Source organism: Schistocerca piceifrons, chromosome 7, assembly GCF_021461385.2.
Source record: "Schistocerca piceifrons isolate TAMUIC-IGC-003096 chromosome 7, iqSchPice1.1, whole genome shotgun sequence".
Taxonomy (NCBI): domain Eukaryota; kingdom Metazoa; phylum Arthropoda; class Insecta; order Orthoptera; family Acrididae; genus Schistocerca; species Schistocerca piceifrons.
This window is the reverse complement of record NC_060144.1, coordinates 271,436,594-271,462,198: the sequence shown is the minus strand read 5'-3', so window position 1 is coordinate 271,462,198 and position 25,605 is coordinate 271,436,594. Positions and strand designations below refer to the sequence as shown.

The 25,605-nt window shown below is 37.1% G+C and overlaps 1 protein-coding gene across 2 annotated transcripts in view; it reads left to right on the top strand.

Annotated features, from left to right (window-relative positions):
- The window catches only part of LOC124804951 (mast/stem cell growth factor receptor kita-like), a 315,287-nt gene that overhangs the window by 224,032 nt on the left and 65,650 nt on the right, over positions 1–25,605 (top strand). For both annotated transcript variants that reach the window (XM_047265338.1, XM_047265337.1), the window contains exons 13-15: positions 14,829–15,053; positions 15,152–15,320; positions 24,365–24,489. In XM_047265338.1, coding sequence (XP_047121294.1) covers positions 14,829–15,053; positions 15,152–15,320; positions 24,365–24,489 — 519 coding nt within the window. The remainder of the gene's footprint in view (positions 1–14,828; positions 15,054–15,151; positions 15,321–24,364; positions 24,490–25,605) is intronic.

Genomic DNA, 25,605 nt, shown 5'->3' with positions numbered 1-25,605 from the left:
AACAAATTTCTCTTCTTCAGAAACGCTTTCCTTGCCATTGCCAGCCTACATTTTATATCCTCTCTACTTCGACCATCATCAGTTATTTTGCTCCCCAAATAGCAAAACTCCTTTACTACTTTAAGTGCCTCATTTCCTAATCTAATTCCCTCAGCATCACCCGACTTAATTAGATTACATTCCATTATCCTCATTTTGCTTTTGTTGATGTTCATCTTATATCCTCCTTCCAAGACACTGTCCATTCCATTCAACTGCTCTTCCAAGTCCTTTGCTGTCTCTGACAGAATTACAATGTCATCGGCGAACCTCAAAGTTTTTATTTCTTCTCCATGAATTTTAATACCTACTCCGAATTTTTCTTTTGTTTCCTTTACTGCTTGCTCAATATACAGATTGAACAACATCGGGGAGAGGCTACAACCCTGTCTCACTCCCTTCCCAACCACTGCTTCCCTTTCATGTTCCTCGACTCTTATAACTGCCATCTGGTTTCTGTACAAATTGTAAATAGCCTTTCGCTCCCTGTATTTTACCCCTGCCACCTTTAGAATTTGAAAGAGAGTATTCCAGTCAACATTGTCAAAAGCTTTCTCTAAGTCTACAAATGCTAGAAACGTAGGTTTGCCTTTCCTTAATCTTTCTTCTAAGATTTTCTCAAAGAAAGTTATTGACTGATTCTAATATCGTGTGCAAAAACAGATTCAGTGTGCTATCAGAAAAAACGAACAGACAAAGTGAAGCAGATATACAAACGAAAGTTTCGGAACTGAAAACAACAAACGAAAACAGTCAACGTAAAAAACAAGATGCTGGCATTATTTATTTATTTTCTGATAGTCATGGAAAAGGACTGGCAAAGATCATGAACGAAAAACTAATAAATGAAAGTGTTATTGGATTTGTGAAGCCAGGTGCTCCACTGCGAGAAGTTACTCAGCATATTGACACACACAGTAACCATGGAAGTTGTAACTCTTGCATTATTTTAACTGGCGCAAACGATGTCTACAAGAACGAGGCAAAATTCGCTTTGCGATCTTTAAGGGAAACATTGGCAAAAGTTATGGACATGAAAGTTTTCGTAATAAGCATCCCTATGAGACATGATCTCATCAAAACATCGTGTGTAAATGCAGAAATCGAAGCAACTAACCGAAAGTTCGAGAAAATATGTAAGCTCTTCAGCAATGTGACATATATTAATGCAGACAGTCAAAAATGAGAGAATTTCACTACCCATGGATTGCACAGAAACAAGAAAGGGAAAGTAGCACTGTGCGATGCAATCATGGAACAATTAAACCGAAATCAGCCAGGCTTAGTGCAGCCTCCAATTGCAGCAGCAGCAGCAGCAACGGAATCACCAATTTCAAATGAAGAGAATATTACTCCAATGACTTCAGGAAGTGTTGAAGCGGCAAGAAGAGGATCTCCATCTAGCCTGGTTGCGGTTCCTCAAATTACATCTCCAAAAATTACAGCAGAAACACCATCACACAAGTCAACTCGCCCAACACGAAACAGGAAAGAACCACAACGTTTTTTATGGCAAGTGATTCCAGAGAAATGTTGATTTCATCTTCTAAAACATCGCTCTGGAAAGAAAACTTCAATTGTAAAAGTGTTAAAAATGATATGTCATGTGCAGCTGTCGAACATAAGGTAGGCCAAAACAACCTAGTAAATAAGTCATCGTTGAAATTTATGCTCCTGCACCAAAATGTACAATCCTTATCAAATAAAGTTAGTGAGATAGAAATATTGTTATCAGATGAACTAAAAGAAGTGTCTGTTATATGTGTTAGTGAGCACTGGTTATCCAAAAATACGTTACATCACACAAGGATAGAGGGCTTTACCCTTTCATCTTTTTTTTGTAGGAAAACCTCCATGCATGGAGGAACATGCATATATGTTAGAGAGGACGTCAAACACGAAAATTTAAAGTTCACTAACCAGCTAGGGGAAGAGCAAAACTTCGAAATTTCTGCTACAGAACTGACAAATTTAAATATAATTGTTATTTGCATATATAGAAGCCCAGGTGGAAACGTAACTACTTTCGTTGAAAATCTTGAGAAGGCACTTAACAGTATAAAAATAGTTAGTAAAACAACCATCATATGTGGTGATTTTAATATAGATTTCAACAAGAACTCAAAAGACAGATTAAACCTTGAGGCCTTATTAAAAACCTACAACATACATACAACTATCAAATCCCCCACCAGAGTCACCAAATCGTCTAGCAGTGCTATAGATCAGATACTAATAAATACAGATAAATATTTATACAAATCTGGAAATATGAATACAGGTTTCAGTGATCATTATGCACAGTTTATTGAATTCCCAGTAGACACTGCAGGAAATACTGAACAACAAATGACAAGAAAAGGTAGAAATTTTAGCAAGCACAACCTAGAACACTTCAGGCACTTACTGAAAAAAGAAACATGGAATGATATAGACAACTATGAGGACACATCTAAAAAGTTTGACATGTTCATGGAAATATTCTCCCATTATTTCAATATTTCTTTTCCAGTTAAAAACCAAACATTAAAAACTAAAAAAAGAAATGTTACATGGCTGACGAAAGGCATTAAAATATCATGTGCTGAAAAGAGGAGACTTTATGAAATCTCAAAAACACAAAATGTTACAGAAGAATTTCTGGTGCATTTCAAGAATTATAAGAGAGTGCTTCACAAACTCATAAAAGAATCTAAAAAAACAACAAATGATCACCATATAAAAATGGCCAGGAACAAAATGAAAGCCATGTGGAAGATAGTCAGAGAACAAGTAGGAAATGAGACCTCCCAAAATGTAAATCTCCAGGTAATCCAAGATGGCAAAAAAATTACAAATCCGGAAGAAGTAGCCAATGCTTTTAATACATACTTTGCAAATATTAGTGAAAAATTACTATCTGACATAAAATCTTCAAATAAAAATCCTGCTACAACACCATCCAATCAAAATAGAAACTGCAACTCCCTATTTCTTACTCCAACCAACCCTAAGGAAATTATACTATCAATAAGAGAGTTAAAAACAAAATTTTCAACAGGTGTGGATGAGATTCCAGATTATGTCATTAAAAATGTGGGGGACCTCATTGCAATACCATTAGCCCACATTTTCAACAGTTCATTAACAAATGGAGTCTTTCCTTCCTGCTTAAAGACAGTGAAACTAAAACCACTGTTCAAAAAGGGTAAGAAAGAAGACATAGCCAATTATAGACCTATTGCCTTGCTATCTACATTTTCTAAAATACTAGAAAAAATTTTTCATAAGAGGTTGCTAGATTTTCTAGAAAAGTGCAAAATATTATCCACAACTCAACATGGCTTCCGGAAAGGCCGATCAACAGAAACAGCAATATATGAATTTCTGGGTGAAGTACTTGAAAAAATTGATAGTGGACAAAAAGTAACTGGCATATGCCTTGATCTGTCTAAGGCTTTTGACGTCATAGACCACACTCTATTGCTGCAGAAGCTTGAAAGAATTGGTATCAGAGGTATGCCTAACAGCTGGCTTAGATCATATCTTACTGACCGCAAGCAAGTGGTAGAAATACATTTTCACAAAGAAAATAAATCAACAAGACATTATTCTGATTATAAAGCAGTAAAATATGGAGTACCGCAGGGCTCGGTACTTGGCCCCATCCTATTTTTGATATATATAAATGACCTAACATCAGCCAACCAGTACCATAGCACTATCCAGTTTGCAGATGACACAAGCATATTAGTCAGCGGGAAGACTGCAGAGATACTACAGACAAGACTATCTGGGGCATTAACAAATGTTGTAAACTGGTTCAACCAAAACAAACTAATAATAAATAAAAGCAAAACAGTAGCATTAAATTTTCATAATATCAAGAGAAACATTGAAGAGGATATAAGAATTCAGATGTCAGACACGGATATTGCAAGTGTGCCTAATACAAAATTTCTGGGGATCTGGCTACAGGATAATCTTAGATGGGAAACTCACATTGACAACATATTAAAGAAGCAAAGTAACATGTGTTATTTAATGAGAGTGCTAGAAAACTGCTGTCATAAGGACTGTCTAATGACAGTTTACTATTCTAATATACATTCTGTCCTAAAATATGGGATCACTTTTTGGGGTAACTCGCCATCCTGCCTAAAACTATTCAGGATGCAAAAAAGAATAGTGAGAATCATGGCTGGAATAAAAAGGAACAAACCATGTAGGCCATTATTTAAAAGGATGGGGATTCTTCCACTTCCATGTATTTTCCTATTTGAAAGTGCAATGTTTATAAAGAAATATACAATAACAAATCCTAGTATCCTCCCCAAAAATGAAAATGTTCATCATCATAATACAAGACAGAAAGCTGACTTTCATGTACTCCATACAAAAACCAGTTTGTGCCAAAAAGGAACATTACACCATGGAAAAATTATCTACAATAAATTGCCAAGAGAAATTAAAGTAATGACAGATGTAAAAAATTTTAAAGCAGCATTAAAAGAATATCTGTTGACACATTGCTTTTATAGTGTGGAAGAGTTCCTCCAAAATCCTCGAGAGTCTAAGTGATGATTATGCAAATACTGTAACCATTAATATTGGCCTATAAATACATTCAGATGTAATTCTCAAGTTTATATTGGGGTTCAAGTATAAGTTGTATAGCGACTTGCCCAGTATATGAAGTAAAATTCTGTGAATGTAATTCTCTAGTGTACATTTCAGTTCATAGTGTGGAAGAGTTCCTCAAAAATCCTTAGAGCTTAAGAGAGGATCATGCAAATACTTTAATCGTTAATATTGGCTTATACATGTATTCAGTTGTAAACTTCAAGTTTCTAATGTGGTTTAATTATAACTTACACATTGACTTGCCCAGTATATGAAGTGCTGTAAAATTTTGTGAACATAATTTTCTAGTTTCTAAAGTGTTTTAATTGTAAGATATACTTTGACCTGTCCAATATCTGATGTGCTGTACTGTACATATAAGATTTACTGGACCAATAAATACAATACAATACAATACAATACGATTAGTTGTAAGGTGAGTATCGCCTCACGTGTTCCAGTGTTTCTATGGAATCCAATCTGATCTTCCCCAAGGTCGGCTTCTACTAGTTTTTTCATTCATCTGTAAAGAATTCGTGTTAGTATTTTGCAGCTGTGACTTATTAAACTGATAGTTCGGTAATTTTCACATCTGTCAACACCTGCTTTCTTTGGGATTGGAATTATTATATTCTTCTTGAAGTCTGAGGGTATTATGCCTGTTTCATACATCTTGCTCACCAGATGGTACAGTTTTGTCAGGACTGGCTCTCCCAAGACCGTCATACTTGTGACACAATATAATTCCTGTTGCAAAAGAGCAATAGATTTGTTATTACAGTGTAATATTTTGATTGGTGAAATCCTACAAAGTCATATTTATAATACTATATAATTCCTGCTGCAAAAGAGTAATCTGTTGGTTTTCAGTGGCATCCATACTGACTTCCTCATATACAAGAAAATGGCTTCCCATATTTTCCACCGATCTCATGCTAACAGATAATGTTCGCCATCAACTCAAGAGAGCTAAGATCATAGACGTCTTAAAATGAGGAAAAATGAATGATTCATCCTAAAGCTGTTGACCATTTGCACCACTTAGCATGATTGACAAACTTTTTGAAAGATTACTCTACCACAGGATCAGTCTTGAGATACTTAAACATATCCCAACTGAACAACTGAATTTTGCCCTCACTGAAGCTGCTCAGATCACATTCTCTCATTAATGATGTGATACAAACAGGCTACTAGAAACAATTGAAACCCTCACCCATGTTTATCAGCCTTAAAGCAGCATATGACACACTTTGGAGACAAGTCATGATATTAAAATTAGTGAATGCATTCTGCTGCAAAGATATCAACAACCTTGTCAGTGCCACACTTTCTGACAGATGTTTCCAAGTCATCACTGGGTACTTAAATGAAGGTGAACAATGCTCTTTTGCAGGCATGTGCTCTGGATCTCCTGCTTATTCAGCCTTTATATAGCTGATATACCAAAAACCACCTCTTGGAAGTTTGAATATACCAATGATTTGGCCCTGACAGTATGTTGTAATCATTTACATTCCACTGAGGACATCTTGGTGAAGGATGTAAAAGTTAACAGGAAACACTTTAGCCTTTGGAGTTTTCAATACGGTGCCAGATAAACAGAAGTATCTACATTCTACCTCAAGAACAAATTAGCCAACTGAGAACTCAGTGTTTACTTTGAGTACTAACTACTGTACCACAGTGAACACCCAAGATGTCTAGGTGTCATCCCAGTTAGATCATGGTGCTTCAAGAATCATTTGTCAAACACAGCTTTCAGTTTCAGACCTCTCAACAACATCCTGCATAAACTTGCTAGCACTTCAGAAGGGTCTTCTTGTACCATGCTACAAACTTCAACTTTAGGTCTAGTTTGTCTGGTAGAAAGTTGCAAACCAGTTTGCTCAACGATTATCACACTATTTGCCTTGATGTCCAACTAAATCAAACCATGTGCTTTATAACAGGCACAATAAAGACATCCCAAACCATTGGCTGCCAATATCAAGCAATAAGACTCCTTCCCATCCACAAGGAGAGAAATCATTCAGTAGAGAACTCAAAAAAATTGAGAACAACCCACTTCTACAAACCCACTGAGACAAACCTGACAGTGGCAGAACCAGACTGCATTGTAGAGGTTCACTTCTAAAGAGGCAACAATTTTGTACGGAAAGAGAAGTGTACCAAACATGCATCACCTACCTTTCGTAATATGCAATGTGACAAGCATCACAAAATCTGGTCTACCTTGAACAGAATTTGAACAAACTGTGGCGGATGCACTGACTCAATGTACAGAAGGGAGAAAATAACTTCTCCCAAGAGTGATTGTGGAGCTGCCAGCAAACCATTAAACATATAGCTGAAGATTGCCCATTAGCAGCTTTAACTGGTGACTGCTCCGAATTCCTGCATGCAGCTGAAAAAGTAGTAGAATTCATCAGCGGTACAGATATTTGGATGTAGTTGTGTTTCCATATATTTTGTTGTTTTATATATCTTATTTAATTTTATGTCTGCTACCATAGCTGAGTGGATAGTGTGCCAGCTTGACATGCCAAGGGGCCTGGGTTCTATTCCTGGCTGTGTTGGTGGTTTTCTCTGCTCAGGGACTGGGTGTTTGTCATCTTTGTCATCATCATTTCATCCTTATCGACACACAAGTCGCAGAAGTAGTGACGTCACCTCAAAAGCCTTGCATCAGCTGATCACGTCTACCTGCCAGGAGGCCCAGGTCACATGAAATTTAATTTAATTTTATATCTGTTGTTAGTTTTTCCTTTTATATGACCTGCATATTTTATATCCACATTTAATGCTTATTTGTAGACTATTTGTGTTTCATTAGTTCATGCTGTGCTGTGCCATGCAGTAAATAAATAAATAGTCATTTTTATATTTACGGTATTGACAGCAGAAATTATTGTAGCTCCATTTCAAAAACATAAGTTGATGTTGGTATCTCTGAAATTAATTTAGCTATGACACGAGGCTGTATATAATTTAGCGAAGACTTTCTTACAATTCATTGAGGTGGAAATAGAATTTATTTATTTTGTTTATTTTTGTCTAAATACATTTCAATGTTGAATTACATTGCAATGTTTGCAAACAGTTAATAGGTCCAGAAATATTTGAAGTGAACAGCTTAACTAAATCATCCAAATCACAACTGATATCGGTGACCATGAAACTGAGGCAACAGTGATTACCAAAATACAAAAGGCAACTAAAACAAGTAGAAAGATATATGTTGTTGTTCTTGTGGTCTTCAGTCCTGAGACTGGTTTGATGCAGCTCTCCATGCTAATCTATCCTGTGCAAGCTCCTTCACCTCCCAGTACCTACTGCAACCTACATCCTTCCGAATCTGCTTAGTGTATTCATCTCTTGGTCTCCCTCTACGATTTTTACCCTCCACGCTGCCCTCCAATGCTAAATTTGTGATCCCTTGATGCCTCAGAACATGTCCTACCAACCAATCCCTTCTTCTAGTCAAGTTGTGCCACAAACTTCTCTTCTCCCCAATCCTATTCAATACCTCCTCATTAGTTACGTGATCTCCCACCTAATCTTCAACATTCTTCTGTAGCACCACATTTCGAAAGCTTCTATACTCTTCTTGTCCAAACTATTTATTGTCCATGTTTCACTTCCATACATGGATACATTCCATACAAATACTTTCAGAAACGACTTCCTGTCACTTAAATTTACACTCGATGTTAACAAATTTTTCTTCTTCAGAAACGCTTTACTTGCCATTGTCAGCCTACATTTTATATCCTCTCTACTTCAGCCATCATCAGTTATTTTGCTCTCCAAATAGCAAAACTGCTTTACTACTTTAAGTGTCTCATTTCATAATCTAATTCCCTCGGCATCACCCGACCTAATTCGACTACATTCCATTATCTTCGTTTTACTTTTGTTGATGTTCATCTTATATCCTCCTTCCAAGACACTATCCATTCCGTTCAACTGCTCTTCCAAGTCCTTTGCTGTCTCTGACAGAATTACAATGTCATCAGCGAACCTCAAAGTTTTTATTTCTTCTCCCTGGATTTTAATACCTACTCCGAATTTTTCTTTTGTTTCCTTTACTGCTTGCTCAATATACAGATTGAATAACATCGGGGAGAGGCTACAACCCTGTCTCACTCCCTTCCCAACCACTGCTTCCCTTTCATGCCCTTCGACTCTTGTACCTGCCATCTGGTTTCTGTACAAATTGTAAATAGCCTTTCACTCCCTGTGTTTTACCCCTTCCACCTTTAGAATTTGAAAGAGAGTATTCCAGTCAACATTGTCAAAAGCTTTCTCTAAGTCTACAAATGTTTGAAATGTAGGTTTGCCTTTCCTTAATCTTTCTTCTAAGATAAGTCTTAAGGTCAGTATTGCCTCACGTGTTCCAAAATTTTCATGGAATCCAAACTGATCTTCCCCGAGGTCAGTTTCTACCAGTTTTTCCATTCCTCTGTAAATAATTCGCATTAGTATTTTGCAGCTGTGGCTTATTAAACTGATAGTTCAGTAATTTTCACATCTGTCAACACCTGCTTTCTTTGGGATTGGAATTATTATATTCTTCTCGAAGTCTGAGGGTATTTCACCTGTCTCGTACATCTTGCTCACCAGATGGTACAGTTTTGTCAGGACTGGCTCTCCCAAGGCCGTCAGTAGTTCTAATGGAATGTTGTCTACTCCCAGGGCCCTGTTTCGACTCAGGTCTTTCAGTGCTCTGTCAAACTCTTCACGCAGTATCGTATCTCTCATTTCATCTTCATCTACATCCTCTTCCATTTCCATAATATTGTCCTCAAGTACATCACCCTTATATAGACCCTCTCTATACTCCTTCCACCTTTCTGCTTTCCCCTCCTTGCTTAGAACTGGGTTTTAATCTGAGCTCTTGATATTCATACAAGTGGCTCTCTTTTCTCCAAAGGTCTCTTTAATTTTCCTGTAGGCAGTATCTATCTTACCCCTAGTGAGATAAGCCTCTACATCCTTACATTTGTCCTCTAGCCATGCCTGCTTAGCCATTTTGCACTTCCTGTCGATCTCATTTTTGAGACGTTTATATTCCTTTTTGCCTGCTTCATTTACTGCATTTTTATATTTTCTCCTTTCATCAATTAAATTCAATATTTCTACTGTTACCCAAGGATTTCTACTAGCTCTCGTCTTTTTACCTACTTGATCCTCTGCTGCCTTCACTACTTCATCCATCAGAGCTACCCATTCTTCTTCTACTGTATTTCTTTCCCCCATTCCTGTCAATTGTTCCCTTATGCTGTCCCTGAAACTCTGTACACCCTCTGGTTTAATCAGTTTATCCAGTTCCCATCTCCTTAAATTCCCACCTTTTTGCAATTTCTTCAGTTTTAATCTACAGTTCATAACCAATAGATTGTGGTCAGAGTCCACATCTGCCCCTGGATATGTCCTACAATTTAAAACCTGGTTCCTAAATCTCTGTCTTACCAATCTATCTGATACGTTTTAGTATCTCCAGGATTCTTCCATGTATACAACCTTCTTTTATGATTCTTGAACCAAGTGTTAGCTATGATTAAGTTATGCTCTGTGCAAAATTCTACCACACGGCTTCCTCTTTCATTTCTTTGCCCCAATCCATATTCACCTACTATGTTTCCTTCTCTCCCTTTTCCTACTCTCGAATTCCAGTCACCCATGACTATTAAATTTTCGTCTCCCTTCACTACCTGAATAATTTCTTTTATCTCATCATGCATTTCTTCAATTTCTTCGTCATCTGCAGAGCAAGTTGGCATATAAACTTGTACTACTGTAGTAGGCATGGGCTTCCTGTCTATCTTGGCCACTATAATACATTCACTATGCTGTTTGTAGTAGCTTACCCGCACTCCTATTTTTTTATTCATTATTAAACCTACTCCTGCATTACCCCTATTTGATTTTGTATTTATAACCCTGTATACACCTGACCAGAAGTCTTGTTCCTCCTGCCACTGAACTTCACTAATTCCCACTATATCTAACTTTAACCTATCCATTTCCCATTTTAAAGTTTCTAACCTACCTGCCTGATTAAGGGATCTGACATTCCACGCTCCGATCCGTAGAATGCCAGTTTTCTTTCTCCTGATAAAGACGTCCTCCTGAGTAGTCCCCGCCCGGAGATCCGAATGGGGGACTATTTTACCTCCAGAATATTTTACCCAAGAGGACGCCATCATCATTTAACCGTATAGTAAAGCTGCATGCCCTCGGGAAAATTACGGCTGTAGTTTCCCCTTGCTTTCAGCCGTTCCCAGTACCACAACAGCAAGGCCGTTTTGGTTAGTGTTACAAGGCCAGATCAGTCAATCATCAAGACTGATGCCCCTGCAACTACTGAAAAGGCTGCTGCCCCTCTTCAGGAACCACACATTTGTCTGGCCTCTCAAGAGATACCCCTCTGTTGTGGTTGTATCTACGGTACGGCTATCTGTATCGTTGAGGCATGCAAGCCTCCTCACCAACGGCAAGGTCCATGGTTCATGGGGGGAGGAGAAAGCTATATAGGTTCAACAAACTAGATAAAAGAGCAGTAGTGTCCTACATCAATGAGGAACTTGAATTTTGTAGTAGGACTAGGAATCAGGTTTAAAGGAATAGTTGATTAAGCATTGGATAGATATGTAGCCAGTAGAACAGTTCATAATGAGAGATACCCCCAAGGTATAAAGTCACCATACAAAAACTTCTAAAGAAACAGAGACTACTGAAAAATAGGTGAAAAACAAAGCATAGGGCTATAGATAGAGAGATGCTAATAAAAAGTGTTTGGCCCTCTAGAGAGTAATGCATGAAATCTTCAACAACTACCACAGCAGAATTTTGTCTAAAGATGTCTCACAAACTGCAAAGAAATTCTAATCATATTTGAGAACTGTTAGTAGCATAAGCACGAAAGTTAGCATCCACTCACTCATATGGATGAAGTAGGAACTGAAACAGAGGACAGCAAAGCAGAAGGAGAAATGCTTTACTCCACTTTCAAATATTCCTTTACAAAGGGAAACCCAGGAGAGTTGACCCAATTTAATCCTTGTACCACTGAACAGGTGAGTGAAATAAGTGTTAGTGTCTATGGTGTTGAGAAACAACTGAAATCATTAACATGAAACAAGCTCAAGGATCCAGTGGAATTCCTGTCAGATTCTATACTACATTTTTGACTGAGTTAGTCCATCTGTTAACTATAATCTATTGTAATCCTCTCAAATAAAAAACTGCATCCATTAGTTCAAAAAAAGTATGGGGTCACACCCATTTACAAGAAAGGTAATGGAAGTGATTCACAAAACTACCATCCAGTATCCTTGATAGTGATTTGATGTAGAATATTAGAACATATTCTGAGTGCAAACATAATGACATATCTCAAACAGAATACCTCCTCAATGCCAACCTCAGAGATTCCAAAAACATCAGTTGTGTGAAACCCAACCTGCATTTTCTCACATGACATACTGCAAGATTTGGACCGAGGCAATCAAGTAAATGCAGTATTTCTTGATTTCCAAAAAGCATTTAAGTCTGTGTGCCACATCTATTCTTATTATCAAAAATACAGTTGTATAGGGTATCAAGTGAAATTTGTGACTGGATGGACGATTTTTTTTGTGGCGAAGACACAGCAAGTGAAAAAAATGAACTGGCAGACTCTTAAAGATAGATGTAAAATATTTGAAGAAAGCCCACTTCGAAAGTTTCAAGAACTGGCTTTAAATGACGACTCTTGGCATACACTTCAACCTCTGACCTGCTGCCATCTAGGGTTTGTGAGAACAAGATTACATTAATTTCAACATGCACAGATGCATTTAAATAATTATTCTTCCTATGCTCCATATGTGAAAAGAACAGGAAAAATATCCTAATAATGGGTAGAATGAGACATACTCTCTGTCATAAACTTCACAGTGGTGTGCGAGTATAGCTGTAGATGTAGATACAGCACTTTGGTTATTTAGTAATTCAGCTAGTAATAGGAGAGAAAGAACAGTTGCTTAACATAAACAAGGAAGTAGCAGCTTACTTCAATGCAGCAACATTCTTACTGATTTCACTGTGTCAAATTTTGATGGTATTACAGAAATAACTTCTTGGAATTTGGGAATAGTTAATCATTAATGGTGTTTCTAACAGTTTCTTTAATTTATTATACCTTGACTTAGTTCACATCCCTGTAGCCTACTATTTATGGGATGCAGTGAATGAATAGTGAAATTTTTAATATCTTTATTTGTTCTACAGATGCAACTAATGTCTGATGCAAACATGTGTTGCGCATACAGTCTCATGAGTTTTGTAATACCTATATTGTGTGTGACCATAAAATTAATATTTGATTTTGATGCATTCACTTTGTGTTAAACCATGTCTGAAATCTGTGACTTGTTTATTTATCATGAAATATGTTTCCAGAATGAGATTTTCACTCTGCCTCGGAGTGTGCGCTGATATGAAACTTCCTGGCAGATTAAAACTGTGTGCCCGACCAAGACTCGAACTGGGGACCCTTGCCTTTCGCGGGCAAGTGCTCTACCATCTGAGCTACCATAGCATGAGTCACGCCCGGTCCTCACAGCAGATACTGGCAGAAGTAAAGCTGTGAGGACTGGGCGTGAGTCGTGCTCCGGTAGCTCAGATGGTAGAGCACTTGCCCGCGAAAGGCAAAGGTCCCGAGTTCGAGTCTCGGTCGGGCACACAGCTTTAATCTGCCAGGAAGTTTCATGAAGTATGCTGATTGATGCTACTGTTAGGAGTTGCTCATTGAACTTGGTGGTGAGTGCACGAGTTCAACCACAGTTGCAATGTGGAAATGGTTTTCAGTCATTGTTGTAACATTTCATCTCCTAATGTTTGGGCATCATAAAAGGCTATAAGACACACTATTTTCAAACTTACACTAGCTCAGCATAATGAACTGTTTCCACATATCCATGCAATAGTTGGGCTGTGACATTATCAGGCCACTGCCTGAGATCACGAAATCAGACCATTGTGTGTTACAGAGCTTGTATTATGGAAGAATTGGCACTGTTTGCTTTATTTAGTACTAATGTTCACAACTTGTCTAATTTCAGTCCCTTCTTCTCTTCTGTTTATGCTGTTTTTGTGAATTTGTATTTCTGTTGCCTCTCTGTATGTCCCATCTTGGCAAAGATTGCAGGTAGATTAATCTGTAGCACCAGAGAAATGAATTTGGTGGTCCCTGGCCCCCAAAAAAGAGCTGCTACTGCCGATATAACTTGGTTGCCCAGATGCCAATTGGTCTTGCATTTGTTATGATGGATACTAATGCTTCTTTCAGAGGTTCCTGCATGCCATTTATTCTTAGAACTGTGCTCCTCCTTACATATGGATCTGTCAGTTTCTTTCTCACTGTATCATGACTTGTATTCATTTTGTTACATGATGTAATTATCTTTATTTTGTAATGTCTTTGCCTCAATGTTTGTATTATTATCTCTAATATTTTGCAGTATGGCTTGTAATGAGCTATAGCATCATCAGAGCTGTTTCTAACCAACACATAAAGTTTGGTTTTTGATCTAGAAGATAGCTTTACTCTCTGAGTAATCCATGCTTTTTTGTAGATTTAGGTTTAATTCGACAAAATCACATAATGGAAAGGTCAGGATGGAATGTAACACTGGTATGAAAAGGACAGCTGCTATTCACCATAAAACAGAGATGCTGAGTTGCAGATAGGCACAACAAAAAGACTGTCAGAAGGGAGCTTTCAGTCAACTAGACCTCCTTCAGAAACAGACAACACACACACACACACACACACACACACACACACACACACACACAGACACACACACTTCACACACATGTAACCATTGGCATTTGTTTGAGTGTGTGTGTGTAAATTTTGTCTATTTCTGACGAAGGCCCAGTTGGCCGAAACTCACTTCTGTCATTCTTTTTGTTGCGCCTATCTGCAACTCAGCATCTCCGCTGTATGGTGAGTAGCAACTAGCTTCTTCACAATATTGTTAAGTTTAACCTGGGTTACTTTAGGAGGAAAAAAGGTTTCAAATAATGTAATTCTCTGGTAGAAATCTTTTTAACAGTTGTGAAGGCATACATTTCTGTTTGATGATATAGTAAGTAACATTTTTTGACTTTACTTTCATTCATCCTTTCTGCAGGGAAGCAACTAGGTTCTGGAGCTTTTGGTGTTGTAGTAAAGGCTGACGCATATGGTATTCTTGAACCTGACAAAATCACGACAGTAGCAGTGAAGATGGTAAAACAGAATGTTGATATCACATACATAAAAGCTCTTGCTTCAGAGCTTAAAATTATGTGCCATCTTGGGAAACATCTGAATATTGTGAATTTATTGGGTGCTTGTACTGATAATCTTTCCAAAAGTAAGTTGCTATACCTTCTGTGTAAATGTTTAAATTTGTTGATATTTATTGTAAAAGAGCAATGTTCTTCTTTCATGAATTTTGCTTTATCCTTGCAGGAGAGCTTCTGGTAATTGTAGAATATTGCAGGTTTGGTAATTTGCACAGTTACCTGATTCGCAATCGAAAGAACTTTATAGATCAAATAGACCCAGGAACAGATAGCATAGACCCAAGTATCTGCATAGAAATATTATCACGGCCAGAAAACAGTCAAGGATCAAGTAGGTAGGTAGCATACTTTTAGAACAGCAAATGTAATGCTGCCATAAATAGAGATTTTAACATGGTGATACTCGTGTAAAAAACTAAAATTTTGTCTGAACACGCCTTGAAGGCCCAATGGTACTGAATTAATTCCATGTCATCCTCAGCCCATAGGTGTCACTGAATGTGGATGTAGGTGGGCATCTGGTCAGCACACTGCCATTGTCAGTTTACAAGACTGGAACTACTACTTCTCAGTCAAGCAGCTCCTCTACTTCCCTCACGTGGACTTACTGCACCCCACTTACCCGCACTGCTCAGCAGACAAGGACAGTCATCTATCAAAGTGCTAGTCAAGCCCAACTGTGCTGAACTTCAGTGATCTGATGGGAACTCCTGTTACCAATGTGGCAAGGTCTTTGGATGATAATGCTTCTGTAACCCATCATTTTCCTCAGCACAGAACATAAAAAGTTCTATTTGTTCATTCAGTTGTCTTGTTTCACAAATTTCATCATGAACAAGGGATGGGGAGTGAGCCAAGCCCAATATTAACGAACAGAATCAGCTGTTGGAAACTGCATTAATAATTAACTATTTTTAAATTATTGTGAAGTATTTACAGTTCTACAGACATCATGTAACACAGTAAAAGAATCAGGAAAGTGGGTACTTTTTCAGTTACTTTTAATAGCTGCTATTATATCTCCTACTTTCAGCTAAACACCTACATGATAATATTGATATTTACCACCTAACTACAGTTACCTATATTGTAACAATAGAGTTCTGTTTTCAGTGAACTTGTAGTTGCTCACACAAAACATGGATAAACATTAACAGCTCAAAAGACTTTATTGAACTGACAAGACATAAGAGAGATGCTCAAAATTTATGTTGTTTTCACAGAGTTGTTAACCACACTACTGTTTTTAGATCAGACAAATTCTCTCTATCACTCTTGTTGACTTCTCGCATTGTCAATGTTTGACCAATGATAGGTTGCCACAGTAGGCTCCTTCTTTTGAATGATGAATGATCAACTGTGCAATGTTGCGAGGGGGAAAACATAGCTGAACCGCTTCTATGTTGAAATGGCCTTACCAGCTGTGCTATTACACTCTGGGAATGCAGGGCAACACTGGGGCCATTTGTTCATCTACTTAAAACTCTGCTTGTGGAATCCATAGTCTGTGGGAATGTAAGGGAATTTTGGGCATATCTTCTGCCCTGGTCAAGTAAACAAACCTCCAGAAGCTTCCAGCATCTTAGTTGGAACTTCGTTGTCACAGGTGGCTGCTGGGTCCGATGATGCAGTTGCTGGAGGAGGTGTCACTGACAGAGGTGTCTCTGAGTATGCTCATCAAAAATATGTCCATGCTGATGGAAAGAGTGGTCTTCCTGGTACATGCAGGTTAGTATGTTTGATTTTCTGATCTGCCTGACTAATAAAACCTGGTGGAGGTACAGCTTCAAGTATTAGTAAGTCTCATCCCACAGATGTTGCTGATGTAACTGGGTCGTTGGCATCTTGATTTGGAGAAACTCTGGGGATGTTGTCCTTGAGAGTTGCTCGCCTGGTAAGGTTTGAATTGAGGAAACTACGTGTGGCTTTTCTGAAGGTTCTTTGTCTGTGAAGCACGCTTGCTTCACTCTCTCTGTGGAGATCATTATAACTTTACTGTCTTGAAGTATTATGAAGGTGTGCAAATGGTTCAAATGGCTCTGAGCACTATGGGTATGAAGGTGTGCAAGTTGCAGTATAATATCCAATATGGCTCAGCACATGGGGACAACAGTGATGGCTTAACTGTATCAAAATGTAACCAACTGTGCAAACAGCTCTGTAGGTTCTTGTGAAAATTATTTGCTTTTTGCCATGACAGAATGTTGCTGGTGGAATGAGTCACTGCATTGTGTGCTACAGCGTTTGTGTGAACTCTTGCAGTGTGTGGGCTGAGGGTGTAATTGTTTCTTGGCTGTTTATGGTGTCCACAGGAAAATGAATTTGTTGTTCATAGACTAAGTGACTCAGGGCAAGATCCATATCAGTTTCTATAGTCATCCTTAATTGCCCACAGGATGGTAGCTGGCAGTTTTGAGGGGGAGAATCCACATAGTTCTATGAGCTTGGTAAAAAGTGAACAGTCAAATTGTGACCATGATCTGTGGTCACTGTGGCCAGAACTTCAGATCTTGTGATCCATGTGCAGATGAATTCCTTAGCCACTAATTATTGTTTACAAGTATTTGTACCCATAGGAGTAGGATAGTAGCCCTACTATATCCAGATGTACATGCCTAATCTTGTTTTGGAGGTAACTATATCACAAATAGGTGTGGAAATGTGACAGATAACTGTTTTGTTGACAGAGTTAACAAGCTCTTGCTAGCTGATGACACTGTTTGTTGGCACCTTACTATGTAAAGTATTGAGTTATAGTGAATGCCTTAGGGAAAAAATGGAAAAATGCACCCACCTTCTCTACTAATGTTGATAATGGTAAATTATCATGTGCTACCAAAATAATACTTATACAGTTGAGCCATATCATATGTGATGCATCTTCTGAAAACAGGTTCTGACCTGCCAATTTATGTAGGTGTCATACCAATTCCATTGGGCTTCTAGTTCTGATGGCCACTTCATACAGGTTATGTACTTAGTTCCTTAGGTATTGACAATTGCTTTGTAACTGTGTCTTTAAAATTTTGATATGGCTACTCAGAGATGGGCCGCAATACTGTCCTGTGACACTTTTAATCAAATTTTCATTCATGATGGCAAACTTAAGCTTTAATTTGTCTTTGTCTTTACACACAACATATTCTTGAAAAATGGCAACACTCTGTAGGAAGAGTTGTCCAGAAAGTTGGTATCCATATTGAACAGTTGCAGCTAGTGATGATGTAATTGAATTGTCATATTTGTGACAAAATCATTCACAAAACTGGGGAAATGCAGTTATACTGATGTTCACTTTCTTCTTGTTTGAAGGTAAACTGGTGTGGTTGCGGTTACTGTTCCTCCATTTTCATCACAGAATGGTATCTTACCCAATGCGGAAGAAATAATTTCTGAAAAATGGGTTCACAACTATAGTTACTCACCTCAGCCTAATACTAAACAACTCCAAAAACTTTACTGAACTAACAATGCATAAGAGATACACACACACACACACACACACACACACACACACACACACACACACAAACTCACTTCTGATGACTTCTCACACGGTCAAAGTGTACATACATTTAATCACCTTGAACATTCTGTGTTTCATGCACCTTAAAGGAATCTTCTAAATTTGAATCTAGAGGCATATGATACTATACTGTTTTATATGTTTATTACAGTTGCAATAGATAGGAATTACCTGGCATCATGGATGTAACCAGAATGTAATCTGAAATCATAAACAATGATCTCATTTATATCCACACCACTTATTGGTTACCAGTATAATAATTTTAGTCACATCGTATTAGGTTTGGCTGTTGTGAATTTCAAGTTAATAGCAATTTTCTCAGGTTTACAGAAACTTTTTCTAATACTCTCAATATTTCTGTTTTCTTTTACAAAATTAAAATTTTGGTGCATACTCAGCAAATACAACTCACATAGCATCTCCTTTTCCATATTACTCCTCAGCAAGATTTAAAGCTACAAAACATGCTGAATGAGTGTTCTATAGCTACAGTGATGGGCAGCATTATCTTTAGAATCAAGAGTTCTATATCAGTGAAGAAAGCATGAGTTTTCATGCTGTAAGCTGTAGGGAGACTCAAGTATTTAATGATTTAAGTAAGTCTAATTTTGGTATTGCTAATGAACACTTTTAGCAATAATTATAAAAATTTAATGATTTATTACTCCAGCATCATACTTATGTACAAGCAGCATGACACAAATTTGTACTTCAAATTTCATTTCAATGTTTCATAGCTTTGGAAACAATTTCTCAGTGAAATGATCCATGTCTTCATGGCATTTCATGAGTATGTCAAGGATTCCATTAATATCCTCTCCTATCTTGGGCAAACCCATTCTCTTTGTCTGCAGTGCATTAGCCACTGGTTTCAATACTTCTAGATACTGTGCTATTATAACTAGCACCAAAAAGACAATGATTTCCTAACTGCTGCATGCAGCTGGTAAGTTGAGTTTCTCTTGGAATAAACTCCCTGAAAAAGTCATTTTTTCATTGCTTTGCTTCTGCTTTTTTCCATTGTTAGCTGGAAAACTCATCCGGCATAAAGGCCAGGTCATTTTGGTGGCAGCCACTGTTCTCTTCAGTTTTAGAATGGCTTACTGAAGCATTTGTGTGGGAGGAAGATTTGGATTATGTAATAAACATAAACTGAAGTTTTAAATTAATCCTGTAATTCCACACACACTCCCCATGCCCAAGGAATGTTTCCTGCCACCATTCTCTAAGTTCTACAGTGTGTCTGAAATCGCAGAAAAATAATTTTGATTATCTTTGGAGTTCTTGAAAAATTAGGATGTAAGACTTGATGTCAGTTGTATTTTATGGTTATTTACGGCAGTGTGCTAACTAGAGTTTTTCTGTAGATTCATTAATTTTACTGCAGGGTAAGATTATTAAATTGTTCGACTCATAAGATTCCACCAAAATTCTAACTCTTCATCAGGAAACCACTCATATTTACATAAACTCAAATTAATGCACAATGCATTATGAGTCTGAAAGTAAGAATATGTGCAGTAGATTTAAGGGATCAATTATAAAATTCTAGTGATTTTTTTAAACATTGAGAGTTGTTAAATCCGTGGTTATTCCAGGGTTTACTGAATTGAAACCACATTTCTAGATGATTTCTCGTATTGATGATACCAACACGGTTGTTTTCTAGCTCATGATCTTTTATTAATACATATGTATCATCTGCAATAGTGGGAATTAATGAAGTTTGGTGGCAGGAGGAACAAGACTTCTGGTCAGATGAATACAGGGTTATAAATACAAAATCAAATATGGGTAATGCAGGAGTAGGTTTAATAATGAATAAAAACATAGGGATGAGGATAAGCTACTATTAACAGCATAGTGAATGCATTTTTGTAACCAAGATAGACACAAAGCCCATGCCTACCACAGTAGTACAAGTTTATATGCCAACTAGCTCCATAGATGATGAAGAGATTGAAGAAATGTATGATGTGATAAAAGAAATTATTCAGATAGTTAAGGAAGACAAAAATTTAATAGTCAAGGGGGACTGGAATTCGATAGTAGAAAAAGGAAGAGAAGGAAAGGTAGTAGGTGAATATGGACTGGGGTTAAGGAATGAAAGAAGAAGCCGCCTGGTAGAATTTTGCACATGGCATAACATCATAGTAACTCTTGGTTTAAGAATCATGAAAGAAGGTTGTATATATGTAAGAGGCCTGGAGACACTGGAAGGTTTAAGACAGATTATATAATGGTAAGTCAGAGATTTAGGAACCAGGTTTTAAATCGTAAGACATTTCCAGGAGCAGATGTGTACCACTGTAGATTAAAACTGAAGAAACTGCAAAAAGGTATAAATTTAAGGAGTTGGGACCTGGATTTGGATAGGCTGAAAGAATCAGAGGTTGCAGAGAGTTTTGGAGAGAGCATTATGGAACAGTTGACAAGACCACGGGAAAGAAATACAGTATAAGAAGAATGGGTAGCTTTGAGAGATGAAATAGTGCAGCCAGCAGAGGATCAAGTAGGTAAAAAGATGAGGGCTAGTAGAAATCCTTGAGGAACAGAAGAGATGTTGAATTTAACTGATGAAAGGAGAAAATATAAAAATGCAGTAAATGAAGCATTCAAAAAGGAATCCAAACGTCTCAAAAATGAGATTGACAGGAAGTGCAAAATGGCTAAGTAGGGATGGCTAGATTACAAACGTAAGGATGTAGCAGCATATATCACTAGGGATAATATGGATACTGCCTACAGGAAAATTAAAGAGACCGTTGGAGAAAAGAGAACCACCTGTATGAATATCCAGAGCTGAGACGGAAAACCAGTCCTAAGCAAAGAAGGGAAAGCAGAAAGGTGGAAGGAATGTATAGAGGGTCTATACATGGGTGATGTACTTGAGGGCAATGTTATGGAAATGGAAGAGGGCATAGATGAAGATTAAATGGGAGATATGATACTGCATGAACAATTTTACAGAGCACTGTAGGACCTGGGTCAATATGATACTGCATGAACAATTTTACAGAGCACTGGAGAACCTAAGTCGAAACAAGGCCCCAGGAGTAGACAACATTCCATTAGAACTACTGATAGCCTTGGGAGAGCCAGCCATGACAAAACTCTTCCATCTGGTGAGCAATATGTATGAGACAGGTGAAATACCCTCAGACCTCAAGAAAAATACAATAATTCCAATCCCAAAGAAAGCAGCTGTTGACAGGTGTGAAAATTACTGAACTATCAGCTTAATAAATCATGGTTGCAAAATACTAACAGGAATTGTTTTCAGATGAATGGAAAAATGGGTAGAAGCTGTTTTGGGGAAGATCAGTTTGGATTCTGTAGAAATTTTAGAACACGCAAGGGAATACTCACCCTACAACTTATTTTAGAATGTAGGTTAAGAAAAGCCAAACCTACATTTCTCGCATTTGTAGACTTAGTGAAAGCTTTTGACAATGTTGACTGGAATACTCTCTTTCAAATTCTGAAAGTGGTAGGGGTAAAATACAGGGAGTAAAAGGCTATTTACAATTTGTACAGAAACTAGAGGGCAGTTATAAGAGTCAAGGAGCACGAAAGGGAAGCAGCGGTTGAGAAGGGAGTGAAACAGGATTGTAGCTTTTCCACAATGTTGTTCAATCTGTATATTGAGCAAGCGGTATGAAAACAAAAGAAAAATTTGGAGTAGGAATTAAAATGCATGGAGAAGAAATGAAATCTTTGATGTTTGCCAAAGACATTGTAATTCTGTCAGAGACAGCAAAGGACCTGGAAGAGCAGTTGAACAGAATGGGCAGTGTCTTGAAAGGAGGATATAAGATGAACATCTACGAAAGAAAAACGAGGATAATGGAATGCAGTTGAGATCCGAGGGAGTTAGATTAGGAAATGAGACACTTAAAGTAAGCCAGGTAACTGCTGATGATCAAAGTAGAGAAGATATAAGAAGAGAAATTTGTTAACATCAAGTATGGATTTAAGAGTCAGGAAGTCTTTTCTGAAAGTATTTGTATGGAGTGTAGCCATGTATGGAAGTAAAACATGGACGATAAATAGTTTAGACAAGAAGAGAATAGGAGCTTCTGAAATGTGGTGCTACAGAAGAAAACTGAAGATGAGGTGGGTAGATCACATAACTAATGAGGAGGTACTGAATAGAATTGGGCAGAAGAGGAATTTGTGGCACAACTTGACTAGAAGAAGGAATTGGTTGAGAGTACAGATTCTGAGGCATCAAGGAATCACCAGTTTAGTAATTGAGGGAAGCGCAGAGTGTAAAAATCGTAGAGGGAGACCAAGAGATGAATACACTAAGAAGATTCAGTAGGATGTAGGTTGCAATTGTTACTCGGAGATGAAGAGGCTTGTAGAGGATAGAGTGGCATGGAGAGCTGCATCAAACCAGTCTCTGGACTGAAAACCAAAACAACAACAACATCGTCTGCAAATAAAACAAACGAGGCATTTATAATGATGGGTAAGTCAGCAATGTAGAACAACAAAATGCATTTTAGAATAGAGCCTTGAGTGACACTTTGTGTATTGTTATGCATTTTGAAGAATAGTTGTTTACATTTGAAGAAATATTTACTCTCTGTTTCCTATTCTATATGTATAAAGTGAACAAGTGTAGAGAGCTACCCCTGATCGCATAACTGTCAGTTTTATAGATAAGCGGAGCATGATTTATTGAACAGAGGTGTTTTTGAGGACACAAAAGAGCTTTACTCTTCCTGTCTGATGATGCTTATATTGTCAACAGACATATTAATTGTATGTACAGTACTTCTTCCATGGTGAAAACCAAATTGATTTCTCAAAATAATCACATACTCTTCAATAAAATTTTGAATCTGGATGGCAAAAGCCTTTTTAGATTCTTTTGACAGGGCTGGAATAAGAGAGATGGGATGATAATTTCTCATATCCTCTCTTGATGCTTTTTTGAACAGCAGTTTTACTTCTGCAACGCCTTTCAGAAATGTCCATGTCCAAAAGATTGGTTTATTATTATAGATACTGAATGTCCAGTTATTTTACTCACAAATTTCATGACAAGGAGCTTTGATCCCCAGTTCAGATTTCACAACTGACCACACTGCCATTAATTTTTCTCATGTCCTAAAATTTATCTATTATTTGTCATTTGACAACTTACTTAACTATAATTTTATATTATCTAACATATTCATCCAAGTCAGTTTTTCCATTAGTCTTATTTCCTTATGTAACTCTCTTTTCTAAGCGCAGTGGTTTTTATACTGTTAGTGACTCATTTTAATTTTTTTGTTGCTTTGTTAAAAAAATGTTTTAGGTGGAAATTCTTCATTGAAAACACTTGCTACACTACTTAAAAAGGCTCCAGAATTTGCAATGCTTGAAATATTTTGGTTGAAGTGCCATTCTGTCTCTTTCAGCATATCATTAAATAAAATAAAGTTTTCATGATGAAAGTTTCTGATTAAAAAGCCTTTTTTACATGGTTGTTCCCTGCTTTCTGTGGACAGCTCAGTGAATAAACCTGAATGATCGGAAATTCCTAAATCCATACAAAATTTACATGCATCATGAAACTGTTGTCAGTATATGTAGCTGACTGAGCATTTTCTCTTGTATGTCCAAATAAATTTAATTTGAAACTGTATTTTTTATTAAGTCAATGAATTTTTGAGTGCATTGATGTTGAGATCTGCAGCAATTAGAATTTTTTCTTGTTTTGTTTACTGAGGTGTTCTAGCAAACTTTGAAATATTCATAAGAAATTGTCAGTAAGTTTGAATAATACAACAGAAATATAACTGCAAGAAAGAAACTGATATTTCTTTGGCATTGATGCCATACATTTACTTTCAGGTCAAAATCCAGGTCTTCAATATCTTCAGATACCCATCAATCTAACAGCAACAGCGGTGTGAGGTATATTCCATCATCCACAAGTGATACAAGTGAACATGGTCAAGTCAGTTTCAACCCAAGTGGTATGCAACAAAAGTATCTTTATTTATAATTTATCTTAGTATCAGTATTGTACCTATACTCACAGTACTTAAAGACTTTGTAGCACCAACAACGACATAAATAAGGTGACAATGTACTTGTGCTTTTATAAATACAGAATTCCTCCTTGGAAACCTAGTAAGATAAAAGACGACAATTAATGCCACTTAAAATTTGATATCAAAACTAGTAATTATGCACAAGTTGATGATGAATGCAAGCAATGTAACTGGACTTCTAACATACTAGTGCTTCAAGTTAACATACTAGTGCTTCAAGATGCTTTCCCATGTATTTATATTCTGTGGCCTCTAAATTTGCACCTTATCTTCTGAAAATAATTACTTATTCATTACTTTGTAACTGTGTAGAAAAGTTTTGTATGTCTTTAGTCCTTCAGTGTGTAAATTTGTGTAGCTTATTGTTTTCAGCTACTACTGTGATTTCTGTATCTAATAATCTTTTTCTAAATTGTTATTAGATGACAACACTATCATTTTTACCAGTTATTTTAAAGATTCGTGATAATGAATCCATTTATAATAAGGGGCACTATGTTTTAAATACAGAGGCAATGAGGAGCAAAGAGGCTCAAGTCTAGGTGACAATAGATCTATTCAGGGACAATACTTTCCATAGTTTGGAAGTATCATTGGACTTCACAAGTTCATCCCGATATGTTATTCAGTTAAACTGTATTACGAGTTTTTTTATTGACAATAATGCTACAAGCATTAAAGTGGTGGTACAAGTATTGTCTTTTTGGGAATATAATATTAAACAAGAAATACCATAAATGCAAAGCATTTTTAAAGGCAACAAAATCTGAAGATTTATCCTTTTGGATAGAAAATTTAGCTATATTGGTTTTTATATGCCTCTTCCCTTGTTGTTTACATATTACCATAAAATCCTAGAACCATCACAGCTTTGACAGCTACACCTTAATTTGTAATGTTAAAAAGTATGCTTCAACACATAGCTTACACTGGAAATGTGCTTTTCATTTACTGAATAAAATTCATCTTCACTGATTGCCATTCTGATGTTTCCCTCATCTACGTGGCACTTACATCAGGACCTGCTGAGTCCTTATC